We start from the raw sequence: 13,552 nt of genomic DNA, 5'->3' as shown, positions 1-13,552 counted from the left end.
TTGAAAAAAAAAAATATTAACATAAAGTTACTGCGATTGTTGCCTTGCATTGCATCCCCAACAAGCCTTCTCAATTCAATGCAGCATGGATTCCTACTAGATTAGCCTGCCTTGGGCACTGACTTGCTGCAATACTGCGATTGGAGCTTGTGCCTGCAGTAATTACCTACAAGTCCATAAGCGAAGCTTACTTAATCAAGGAGTTCACTACTGATATCTGTTGACATGAACAGTATGCTGGTGAAATAGTAACTGTCTTTATCATGCTGTTTTTATAGATTACTTAATGGGCTTGTTGAAGCATTTAGTAGAATCTTGCTTGAAGAATTGTGTATCTTGTGCACTGAGATAGAGCTCTGTGATTTCGCATTTAGTCTACTAATAGTGGTGCGGCCATGTTCTCCTGTATCACAGATGTGCCATTAACATTCTATTTCTGTTCTGAATATCATAAACAGCAGTATGACCAATCAGTTTACCTGTGTGATACCTCATGAACCTGACTGGGGCAAACGTGCCTCTTTTTTTTTTTTTTTTGCATGACTTTTACGTAGGATGAGGTGTCTCAAATGTTAATTCTACATTGGCGGGTGTCAGTAAGATACACACGCAAATGGGAGAGAGTCACTGCGATAGCACGAAAAACTGCCCACTTTGACCAGTTTGTCATTTTGTGTCCTCTCTTATCTCTTTTGCTTCCCAGATGGCGATGCTGCAGTTTATCTCAAGTGGCCTGAAGAGGGTGAGCAGACATTTTTTTATACTAACAGATGTGGTTCTTGTTCCAACTGCTTTTAAAAGCCTAGATATCTGCAGTGGATTAAAGCAAGGAACATTACACTCAGTGCCCCTTGGCTGTGCAGTGTTGGTTCCCTGAATGTGCCACCTGTGGCTAAAGCATTTGTTGCCGAGCTTATGGCTTGGCATAATCCCTTCAATCACGGTGTACACATTTCTGTACGTGATTTGGTTTTGCCAGTTCTGCCCAGCGGGGCGGTGGAGGGGGGGGGGGGGGGGGCACTTTCATTGAGCGTCTGTGTAAGCTGAACCTTCTGTTTACCCCCTGTGGCTCCGTTTCAGTTCAGCGTGCCGAGTATTTCTACACGACCACTTTCGTGAAGGTTTTGCGCCATGTCGGACAAGATCTTCGACACGCCGTGTTTTGTCAGCAACTGCAAAGGAATAGCTTTTCCTTCTTCACAGCACCTGTGGGCAGTACCGTAATTACTTGTGAAAGGCTGGCACTTTTTTTTGTTTTCTTTCAGAATTGTTACTGGGGGCGGGGTTTACACGAGGCAGGCTTATGGCTACTCGCTGAAGCCTCAAACTGTGATTTGACTGCTATGCAAAATAACGCAGCCAGTGGCGGCTGAATATAAATGCATTTACCGTTGCTGACATGGGACGCAGGCAGTGCGGTGAAAATGTCCGATTAATTGGGCAGCCCGAAAAAAAAAAAACACTCATTGCGGCAGGAAAATCTATTTCATTTCAGTGCTCAGTGCATGAACCGTCAGTCCAGTTCGTGCACATGATCTCACACCTGATAGCCGATATAGTCTATTTGTGGAAACATTTAAGGGTGAACTTCCCGCAACAGCTTGCCACCATGCCGCTTCATCGGGATCAGCGACCAAAGTTGCGGTTTGGTAGGTTTGGTGCCGAATGGTGAAATATGGTAGTGATGATACCATTGTCAGCACTACGAGTGCTGTCCAGTGGCCCAATGAAGCGGTATGGTGGCAAGCACCGCAGGTATGTCTGTGGTGCTCTTTTATTATTTCTTTTTTCGAAATTTTCGTCCTTCACAGTTGGGGGTGTGAGCCTTGTCTAAGTTCATATAGTAATTAACATGTGGTTTGAACAGGCGATTCAAACCTTTTTGTGAAAAAAAAAAAAAGAAGAAAGGAAATGCTACATGAATGACTGTACACTAAACCCAAATTTCTGTACTCTAACTATGAGGAGTCTAAAAAAAAAATGCACCAACTTTCATCCTACCGTCTTGACTTTCTTTCAATAGACTCTGCAGCACCTTGGAATAAAACTGTAACTTTGATGCAAACTTTGGTGCACTTATTGACAATGCATCATAATTTGTACGTGTAGTCAATAAGACAGCTGGTGTTTGGTGGTGGACCCCCATCAGCTACTGTGCCGACTTGAACAAGAAGGAAAACGACATGCCTGAATGGCACACTGCTTTTTTTTTAATGAACCAGCAGACTGTAAAGCATTTCAACCGGCAACAACTTGCGAGGAGCAGATGAGATGATGATGAACTGTTGTTTGCTCTGTGGAAGAAAAATGAAGAAGTTGTTCCAAACACTGCTCATTTAATTTTTGGCCTAAATTTGATAGCTTTTGCCAAATGGTGCCTCTTAGCTCTTGCTATCACATGTTCTTTGTTTATTGTTTTAATGGGTGGTGACCTTAACTCACTGTGTAATCAAGTGGGGACCATCTTAGGGCTCGTCCAATCAATAGCAGGCATGCATGCTAATATTGTAGTAGTATCGTATGTTATGCGTACCCATGAATTAATCAAAGTCCTACATACACCGACACATGAGCGAGGATCTTGCCATCCTGTTCTTGATGTAGTGACTCTCAGAAAATTTTACTATCATAACAATGTGTCAATGAAGTAATGTTTATCCAAGCACTGTCCTATCACTGTATATTTCCCAGTCCTGCCATTTCATGTAAAAAAAAAAATATCACCTGTCGCTTTCCCTTCACAATCCTGCACAAAACTTGGCATTTTATATTTGCACGACAAGAATTGGGCTCAGAACAATAACGTATGCCATACATTGGCTCTGGCCACATTTTCAAGTTGTAAAACGTGTATATTGTAGCTGGGAATTAAGAGCATAAGTATCAAAGCAGCATTAAATTACATTTTTTGGCGTCAGCTACTTCTGTGCGTTTCACCAAATAGTATCGCGGATCACCTTGCTCCAAGAAAAAGACAAGATTAATTATTTCATTTTCGGGCACATTCTTATTCAAAGACAAGTACATAACTCTTTCTTTACAAGTGTTTCTTGGTAAGTGTACTGGCGAAAGGTACATGAATTGCTGGAGAAGTCAGTGTGTTGCACTTTATCTGCAGGTGGCAGTTCCGTCAACAATCCACTGTGACCACTTGATCGAAGCTCAGGTTGGTGGGGCCAAGGACTTGGCAAGAGCCAAGGTGAGTCATTGATTCGTTTAGCGACGAGTTATTGTGGACACTCGTATATCCAAAGATCTTGAAGAGATTGTTGAATATCCTGCTATGTTGCTTGGTCATTAAATCATAAGGCTGCCTTTCCAAAACTAGACAATCTAAAAAAAATTATTTTCGAATAATCTGCACTTGCATGGCAGGTGGTTGACAAGCAGATTGAAAACACGCATAGATCCAGCCAGAATAAATGTAAACTGTTGTTGCGTGAAGTGTTGCGTTTGGAAGTTATCCGAAAATTATGTCTACCACATGTGCGATGTCACCCCTGCAATGGAAGGGATGTTCCACATCCGCCGCCGTGGGGCCATGAGTGGTATTCGCTGAATTTCCTGGACTAGGTTTAGTACATGCATATAAATACCCAAGAAATGCAAACAAATGGGCAAATGCCACTGTAGCTAAATTGGTGGAGCACCTCACGTCATGCAAAGGTTGTGTTTTTGGTTCCCGCACAGGAGACAAGAATACCTTTCTTCCACTTTTATTTCTTTTCTTCTTATTTCTACATTTAGGTTATAAAACAATGTTACCATATACATTCGAACATTGTTAGAGTGAAGTCGAATTCAGTATGAAAATCTACATCCTGTATTTGTTATGTACATATATACAGTAGAACGTCGTTGATATGTTCCCGTTACGTACGTTATCCCGGTGCCAACGTTCGTGATCGAGAACACAAAAAATGACCCAGTAGAGTTACGGTCGTTTTTTTGCCAGTTCATATGTTCCTGCAAAACAAGATTTTTTGGCACCAACGTTAAGTATGTTACCAAATTGTGATCGTGCGATACATTTTTCGGATGCTAGATCCCATGTAAACAAGAAAATGCGCGAGGCATGCATGATCGAGAACAGTGCATAGCTGCCCGCTCGTCTCACGTGAAAATGCCGGCGTGCACAGTTTCTTATTGCGGTACAAGCGAATCTCCACCCGGGTCGTTGCACGCCACATTTACAGCTATCACTGCCAAACCTATTGCAATAAGCGCCTTCACCTGTCTGCCTTATAGCGTGTGGTGCTTAGTGCCATGAGTAGCGTACTGCACTATTTTAGCAGACTATAATCCAAACGCACCGCCGTTCCCTGCTGCAGGTGGTGCGATGTGGGCATCACGTTTCGCTTCTTGCATTCATTTCACTTCTTAAATCGTCGCCCTCTTAAAACACCATGCAATAGGAAAGCAAGGAAACGCCGCTCTGGCTGCCGGAGCACCACCAGCTCGACACGCGTCGGCGTCTTGTGCCGCAAGGATCCGCGCAACGCTTCACATGACGTAAATGTCAACTATAGTTGAGTCTGTAAAATTTTTTTTTTTACTTTGGATTGTACGTTTTCCCGGTTAGTACGTTTTTTTTCTTGCCGTTTTTTTTTTTTCTTTTTTCTCATAATGTATGAATAAGGTTCTACTGTATTTATTACGCGTTGATATCGGCAGGAAGAAAACTTAGAATCACTTAATTATATCTGATAATTCATTGTATCTGTGCTTCTTATTCAAGGTTCGGCTACGTTAACCAATTCTGATGTTTCCCTGAATCTAATTTACACACAGTTTTTATGGGCTCGGTGCAAGAAAATAATGGGCACTCAAATTGTAACGCATGCCATGTTTTATAAAGAAGAAAGCAGCATGCCTCTGATATTGCAATTGGAAGATAAAGCCTGCCAAATTTATCTTCGCACCCGTTGCAGTAGCTTAGTGGCTATGGCGTTGCACTGTCGAGCTCGAGGTGGCAGGTTTGATCCTGGCCACAGCAGCCACATTTTGATGGGGGTGAAAAAAATTAGAGAAAGCATAATATCCAAAAATCTAACATCTGTTGTCATCACTGGTGGCGAGCTTTCTATTACAAACCACAGATTACATGTCATTGGCATTGTGTGGGCTTATCATCATCATCATCATGATTATATATATATATATATATCTTTGAGAGTGCACGCTAGAGGCTGGTAAATAGAGTAATTTGCTCTATTCTTTAGTTCTGTCTTATGGCTTCGTATGGTTGTTACAAAAAATTGAGCTGCTCGGTTCCTCCGATTCCTTTTCCATCTGTGCTTGCGTTTCTCGTGTTAGGACCTGAACAAGGAAGTGTACAGCTTTCTGAGCTCTGCGGGCAGCAAGTATGGTGTGGGATTCTGGAAACCAGGCAGTGGGATTATTCACCAAGTAAGTATGTTGCCCTTTCAAAAGCAAACACACATTGTCGCGTTTGTAGTGAGGAGGGCAAACCAAAACACAGCCAGAAATGCTATTTAAGAATGTAACCATTTAGTAGGCGAACCTGGAAAGCCAAGCGACGCTCGCGTCACAGTGACAGCAGCGAGTGCAGCAGTCGGCCATATACTCTAATCTCACAAGTCCATCCGCAGTTTATGCGTGTGTCACTGTGCATTCCAGATTAATCGCTGGTGCTTGTATGCGTTTCAGAATGTGCGCCCACCATTTGCATTGCACGCACAATCGCGCACGCCTTTGCTGTAGAATCGGGGCCAATGGACAAGAAGCTTTTGGTACTGTTAAGCTTTGTGCCGAGTGACAACTTTCTAACAGTGACAGTCGACTGAAAACAAGCGCTGGAAAAGCAATTATGCGTAGCAATATTGTGCATATATAATGTTTCGTTGCTTCTCGAAGTGTGCACGTGAAGGCTACATTGAGACAGAGAAACATTGCAGCATGGGTAAAACAGTGCTAAGTAAAAAGTTTTTCAAGATGAACGGAAAGATTTAACATTTTCTGCCTTTTCCTTGTTATAAGTGGTGTTCACACGATTATTTCCAAGGGCTTTCACTTGATTTACTTAGATAACTAGGCCAGTAGTTCTCAAATGTTTAGCTGTCGTAGGCCTTTCAATTTGTGATTTGCAGAAGAAATATTGTGGCTTTTTGAAAATAGAAATTTGTTTTAAAAAGTGGGTGCACGTGCTCTTGTAAGATGTGAAAATCTCTTGTACTGAGCATAGATGAGGAGTTAGAACATATTGCAACTTTTGCTAAATGCAGCTTGAATTGCCTCTTGGCTTCATTCAATCTGTAGCCTGTAGTCCTTCCTCCCCCCTCTTTATTTTTGTGTCGACATGTCTTAGTTCTTTCACCACATTGTAAGGAAGAATTCAAATTCACTATCAAGAACGGAACATCAAAAAGATAAAGACATGCCTGTCTTCATTCTTCTAACATTATGTTCTGTGTGCTGAACTTATGCTCTTTCCAATGGTAGGCCAACGCTGTTAGATTCATGAGTCTGTTCTTTTGAGTGTCTTTGACCAGTTGTAGCAGTTTTTTTTTGGTGATCGGGGGTCTGATGGTAAGAGAGGCTAAAGGGAAATATTAAGCCATACTATACTTTTGACTACAGTTTCAGTATTGTAAATAGGCCATTAAAAAGACTTAGCAAAATGTTGGCGTGCCAGGGAGGACATCAAAAATCAAACGCAGGTAGCGCTGCCTTGAAATTACTGCACCCTGTGATGTCATAGTCTCTGGCAGCATCTGTCCGAGGCTAGCTAGTTGTCTGTAATTACATAACGTTTCATGATAAACAAAAAGCCATTCTGACAGCTCTTGAGGCCTTTTGCTGCACAAAAAGGGCCCACGCTACATACTGTAAAGCTCGTGATGTTGGGACTGCTCCCATTCAAGCATGAAGTTTAGAGAAAAAAAGTTTATCCTTTGTTTTTCATTTACTGCTGAAGTTGTGCAAACGGACGTAACTTTGACAGAGTAATTGACCAGTCTATATCAGTTCAGTGTGTCTCGTTTTGATATCCTTTCAACATATACAGTGAAACCTCGTTAAACCGTAGCTGGCCGGAGCTCGGAAGAAGTACGTACTAAACGGTAGTACAGTTTAACCGAAATAGCATGAGATCGCCCACTTACCTGTCGAAAACAGGACTCAGAGAGAGTGCGGTGAAAGGGGGAGAAAAACATACAGTATTTATTCACTTCGCGCAACAAAAGTGTTATTTTCGTTTGATGCTGCGGCGGCCTAGCACAACGACAGCGGCCTCAAACTTACTGAAGCTGCGTGCCAGCTTTTCAGCCGGCCCCCTCTTCTCGGCAAACACTGGCATGGCAGATTCCTCGTTGGCATTACGTATTCTCCGTGCATGCTCGCAGTAGTGCTGCAGAAGTCCCAGGGTGCCTTTTTCATTGCTGGGTGCTGTTCTCATTGCGATGATTGCATTCATGAGGCTGACGTAACGCGCAGCTTCTGCCACTGTCGGGCCTAAATCGCCCCTGCTGTCGCTTTCCGTGCCGTCCTCATCACTGTCGCTAGTCAACACTACGGCAACAACAGAGGCAACGATGGCGAAAAATCGAACCTCGTAGCCGTCATCTCTTCGCAGTTGCAGCAGCGCTGCCGAGCAACTTCTTCGCATTCCAAATGCCACACACCGTAGTCAACAGCAGATCCCTGTCGCGTGCCAGCGCCGACTTCTTCATGTCACGTTCGATAGCACGGACGATGTCTAATCTTTCTTCTATGCTGAGCATCCGGCGTCTTTTTTTTATCCGAGCTTCGGCATGACGCAAGTCCTCACTTGCACGATGCCATAACGCTCTCTGGCATGGCGTCGAAATGAATGTTGATGTGGCTCCACGCACAAACGCACAGGGCGCTTGGAGGCCGTTGTTTCGATCTCTGAGGCTTATTCTGCCGGGTTGCCCGATGGAGACGACGCACCGCCGTGTTTGCGCGACGAAAAGTTGAAACGCTACGCTTTAACCGAGCGTGCGCAATAAGCTGGTATGGTTTACGAGGATACAAAACACATTATGTTCAATGGCCGCTGAGTCGGGGATTTGACTTTACTACATTTGAAACAAAACTACTGTTTAAGTAGGTACGGTTTAACGAGGTTTTACTGTAGCACGTAGAAGTAAGTGTGTTTGTGTCACCCAGTTTCTCACTTCTATTTCTCTCCTCCCTCCAGATTATTTTGGAAAACTATGCCTTCCCTGGTGTGCTCCTCATTGGCACAGACAGCCACACACCAAATGGAGGCAAGTTTAAGTCCCTTTTATTATTATTATTATTATTATTATTATTATTATTATTATTATTATTATTATTTTATTATTATTACTGAGGCAGTACTGTGCCTTCTGCTGATTTCCAAGTCTGGACTGAAATCTATTGCACACCTACAGCACTTCTGCGTCAACCTTCGTGGTTAATGGTGCAGAGGCCTCGCAAGCTGCTCCACTCAAGCTCCAATAACCGCATGTACGCCATCATTTTTGTTTCTCGATAGGCGGGCTCGGTGGCCTGTGCATCGGTGTGGGCGGAGCGGATGCCGTTGACGTCATGGCCGACATTCCCTGGGAGCTCAAGTGCCCCAACGTGATCGGTGTCAAGCTGACAGGAAAGTTGTCTGGCTGGACATCGGCGAAAGGCAAGCTTTTAAGTTTTCTCGCATGCATCTTGAAACAGTTCAAATTGGACCTGCGCTCCAAGGTTTGAATGTTATTCGGAAAGTGTTCTAGTGAAATGAGTTGGACGGTGGACGGCTGGGTGTTTGCGCTCGGTGTCAGTGGGTCATCATGTAGTGGGTTTGCTTCTTTCATTGTTTTGCATAAGGCATATCTTTTAAGTGGCTGAAAAACTGCTTTTCAAGTATGCTAGACATTGCGAGAGATGAAATAGTTTCACATTTTGTTGTTGCTGTAGAGAGTTCTCGCGTGAAGTCCACACTCTGTAATATTGACAAAATTCATGGAACAAATTAAAGTTCTTGATTCACTCTGCAACTGTGCGCTTTTCCCATTTCTGATGATTGCAAGAAATGTGGTAAAAACTAAATTTTCGGTAGACAGAATTACACCTCGTTCGCATGTTTTGGAAAGAAATGCAAGGAAAAAGGTGTACCAACCAGGAAAATGTATGATCCAAAGTCTCTAAAAAGTCTGGCAGCCTCAACTGCAGCTGACATCTGCGCAATGGTTCGCGTTACGTGAATGGTTGCAGCTCGAGATGAGATGCCGACGTGCGCAGAGCTGGTCTGGCCCGAGCGGCCCGAGATGCGCATTGTCTTTGTGCATTCACAAGCACACACTTGCACTCCTTGAATTCGACCCGAGTCAGCAGCTTCTTCGGGCGAGGCATTTTGTCGGAAAAAGTGTTGACGTTCCCACTCAGTGAGAATTGTGGTGCCAGACGCCAAGGTGCCTCGAGCTGGAGGGGGCCTGAGCACCCGGAGGTGCACTTTGTTGTGTTTCTGTTGCGTAGTGTTTAATACATCCAAGGCATAGAGTTTCTTAATAAATACCTTAGAGGGAAATGTGGCGCTAGTGTCTACGGCGGCTCTCATGAGCGTTGCCTCAACCTACATGGGAATGATGGGAAGTACAGGCTTCGGATCGACTACGATCTTTAGACTAGTGGCGTTTGCTTGCGGGGCAGTAAACGAAGCTATACTCAAATATTATTGCGCGAAGTCTAATTTTATTTCTGCAGTATGTTATATAATGTACAACACGTTACATAAACTTTGTATGACTTTGAGATGGAAGCACGGTTTACTGTTGGTTTATCACCAGCGCGCACCAGGGTATGCATTCTTGTACGATTCTGTTCCCGATTTAATGCTAGAGAATAATTATTTATTTATTTTTGCAACAGCAATAACAACCTTGTATGTACTTATATCAAAATACTCATCAAGTATTTATGGAAATAGAAATGTTGTATTGTGAGAAAGTGTTGCGCCCTTGAGAGGAATGCTACAAGTGTTGTCTGCTACGACGCCTGCTCGCTGCAAATGCGAGACTTTTCTCGCAGATGACAGGCACTTGTGAACTCTCTCGCTCTCTTGAAAGGCTGCGTCGGCTGTCACGATTGCTGAACGTCTTCAAAAGCACATCTGCTGGCCTCCTACGAGTATGCTTCATTATATATTATATTGACGTACCGTTTCCAAAGCGCTATGGCATGGCTTTGCACTTACCCATTTTGCGACACTAGACTACAGCCAGGAAGCAGCAACCTTTCCTACCACAAGTAAGTTTGTGTTCTCAAAGTCCTAAAACACACATTTCAATGAGCACATAAACGAGCAATGCATAATAAAGCCCTCAATAAAATTTGATTGTCAAGCCACTAGAAGTACAAATGTATATGTCTTGTATCAGTAGTGTCTTCTTTTTCGTATTCTGAAGTTTCATAAAGCCCATAACGCTACAGCACCGACCTAACACACTTAACAAACCAAGGTCCAAACGGTCAAAACATGTTCTTTCAACGTTTGCGATGCCGTCGCTTTCTCGTCAGGGCTTCGACACTACACCGCGACACAAACATTGTCCCAGCGCGTTATCGCCACTTCGAGCAACATAACAAAGGCACAGAGCTTTGCGTTGCACTGTCCCACTGCAGGTTATAACAATTACGCTTGGAGCAAAACCAAAACTGCCAAAAAATACTTGTAGACTAGTTCGCCAGTCAACAGAATGCCAATCCGAAGCCTGTGCTTCACATCATTCCCATGATGGTTGAACGATCGCAGCGCCAGATTTCCCTCTAGATATACTAATATGAAACTCTATGATCCACGTGAAACCAAAACAAAATGGAGCTGGTCTGCGACATCTGCGTACAATGGCACCAGAGTGAAACTTGACGTTCACTTTGCGCAGCCTGCAGCAGAGAGCTATGGTGCGTTTGGGTTGTCCTATAGGCTGTTGAAAGCATGCACTATGCTTCCAACTTCACTACACCACATGCGCCGTGAAAAAGATTGGTGATGATGCTTATTGCAATAGGGTAGGCATTAGCTGTGAATGTGATGTCGAACGATGTGCGACAATGTTTGCTGGTACCAGCATTTTCATGCGACATGGGCGGGCAAGTACCGTGGGGAAGCTGCAATTACAGGCTCCTACTGCTCTCGATTGCGCGTGCCTCGTGCCTTTTCTTGTTCACGTGAGACCTAGTGGCTGAAAAACGTATCATGCAATCGCAGTTTGGCGACATACTGAATGTTGGGGCCGAAAGGTAGCATTTTCCGGTAACGTTTTAACTAAGGGTGTGTGAATATGCAAATATTGCCAAATTTAATCAAATAGCGAACGTTAAAATAATTCAATTGGCAAATCGAATATCTACTATTTGATTTTTTGAATATTCAATATATTCGGTTTAGAGACCCGCGCAGTGCAACAAGTCGTGTGCGTCGTGGAGCCCCTTGTGCTCAGTGCCACCCAAGCGAGCATTTCACTTCGTTTGCCACTCAAAAGGAGCACTGCGGATGAGCAGCCCCAACTGATGCTGTGGCCGACTTTGTCACTGCAAGCACTCTCTGACGTCGACTCGATGCAGGGACCGAACACACTGTGCCCGAACGCCGCCGTTCGCAGAGTGGCGCCACATCTGCAGGAATCGCCTTGGTACAACATTCATCCTTGCTGTCAGGACTGATTGAAGCAATAATGTGACGTGAACAGAGGGAATGGCAACAAAAGCAGCGCATATTTCGACAAGTGAGAAAGCATGGGCAAAGGGGGCGATTAGCCGCCGACAGGCGCTGATTGTGTTGGGTACGCAGCGACGAACTTCACATCGCTTCAGCAGTCGTCGATCACTGATAAGCCACCCGTACGAAGATACTATTAGCGACAAGCATTCTGCAACGGCTTGCGGCCAGCGGTGAATTTTTCATCTCAGCCACATTGCCTCGACCACATTGGCCTAATTGGTGCTGCTTCATTTGGCGTTGGCGACTAAAGTTATGGTTTGGTATCGAATGGACGCACATCTATTCGCAGCGGCTGTGTGACACTCGGAAAGTGGACAAACCGCCTTGCAGACGAAAGCGACTGCATGATATGGCAACAAAGCTGTTCATGACCGCCATCTTTGCGACACACCGTGTGGTGGCCTCTCATTCCCGACGCTGTTTGTAGAGGCACATCGGTCTCTTTGTGTTGCTGCGAGCAACCTGTCACAAGACTAGCTTTGGATGTACCTGGCCGGCGTGAAAGTGCGATGACCAGTTGTGTGCAGTTTCGTGGACTGTGGATAAACGGGGCAGAGGAGGGTCGTCGCGAGAATTTTCCGTGACCCCTCCAGATTTCAAGATCTTTGACTGGAGGTGAGCCATGCTGAACTTGACAATAAAACGGCATGGATGGAGCCTGCTTTTACCATTAGGACTGGTTACGCATGTAGCGGTAATAGTCATGTGATGCGCTGTCTTTTCGTCTATCGCGCACATTGGTCTTACGATACCCCCCCTGCCGTAAAGTTTCGCATTGTAATCCGCATTAACGTAACACTGTTCTAATCGCAAATAGAAACCGATTACAAAAGGCACCTATGTTTCACTTTATATTGTAATGGTATTGATGTGTGTTTTCGAGCACTATGAAAGGGGACAACTCATTTGCTTTAACAGGGCTGCAGTGGTTAACCACTCATGCCCTGAATAAAATTGAAAAGTGTGCAGTGAGACTTAAATGTTCCAATGGGAAATGTACTTGGCACATACTAACAGATCATATTCAAATCCATAGACCACAACTATAATCATTGCATAAGAAACAAAACTTTGGGTTCTCTCATATTGCCTCATGTGGGTACCATTAACTAAGTTTCTTGCTGGCATTGGTCATGTTGCTTGTGTGTTAATTAAATGTGAGCTACCCCTCACGGAATTTTTGAAGTATCATGTGAAACGTGCCATTAAGGAACTTCATCACACGGCATTCGAATCAAAGAGGCACTAAAGAGCGTTAGCAAATTTGCTGCGGCACTGTAGTCAGGTGCAGCGGTAAGGTTTTGTCACTTATAATCCTGAATGACTTGTTGTTCCTTTGCCGCTGGCTTGTGAAGATGTCATCCTCAAGGTGGCCGGCATCCTGACCGTGAAAGGTGGAACTGGAGCCATTGTCGAGTATTTTGGCCCCGGCGTCGAGTCCATCTCATGCACAGGTGAGGTCGGGTGAGCGAAAGCTCTTGTAATGATCTAGCAAGAAGCAGTATATAAAGAGAGTGGGCTAGAAAGTCCACTAGACCATTCTTGCAGTGACTTTCGTTTGGCATCTGAGGGACCCACGCACAAAAGATGCAAGAGTGGTCAGGCTGTAGTCTCGTCATTCTCGTCATCTCATGCCTGATTACTGTTTGCAGCTGCGAAGACCTCAAGGCCTTTTTCACAGTGCAGCTGCGATTTGTGGTGCCATCCGAGATGTGCTTTTCACCGTCGCGTGCACATCCTGGTTATTTTTTCGCCATTGAGCCAGTTGGTTGACAACAGCATCGTTATGTAGCCGGTGGGTTTAATGCCAGCAGGTGGGCTGGGGTAGAA

At 44.4% G+C, this 13,552-nt stretch overlaps 1 protein-coding gene across 1 annotated transcript in view; it reads left to right on the top strand.

Annotated features, from left to right (window-relative positions):
• Nucleotides 1-13,552, top strand: part of LOC126529262 (probable aconitate hydratase, mitochondrial) — a 45,693-nt gene that overhangs the window by 5,222 nt on the left and 26,919 nt on the right. The window contains exons 5-10 of the mRNA XM_050176871.3: nt 704-742; nt 3,119-3,199; nt 5,317-5,409; nt 8,183-8,252; nt 8,504-8,644; nt 13,078-13,176. Of these exons, the coding sequence (XP_050032828.1) occupies nt 704-742; nt 3,119-3,199; nt 5,317-5,409; nt 8,183-8,252; nt 8,504-8,644; nt 13,078-13,176 (523 nt within the window). The remainder of the gene's footprint in view (nt 1-703; nt 743-3,118; nt 3,200-5,316; nt 5,410-8,182; nt 8,253-8,503; nt 8,645-13,077; nt 13,177-13,552) is intronic.

This window comes from Dermacentor andersoni, chromosome 8 (assembly GCF_023375885.2).
Source record: "Dermacentor andersoni chromosome 8, qqDerAnde1_hic_scaffold, whole genome shotgun sequence".
NCBI lineage: Eukaryota > Metazoa > Arthropoda > Arachnida > Ixodida > Ixodidae > Dermacentor > Dermacentor andersoni.
This window is presented reverse-complemented; position numbering and strand designations above follow the sequence as displayed.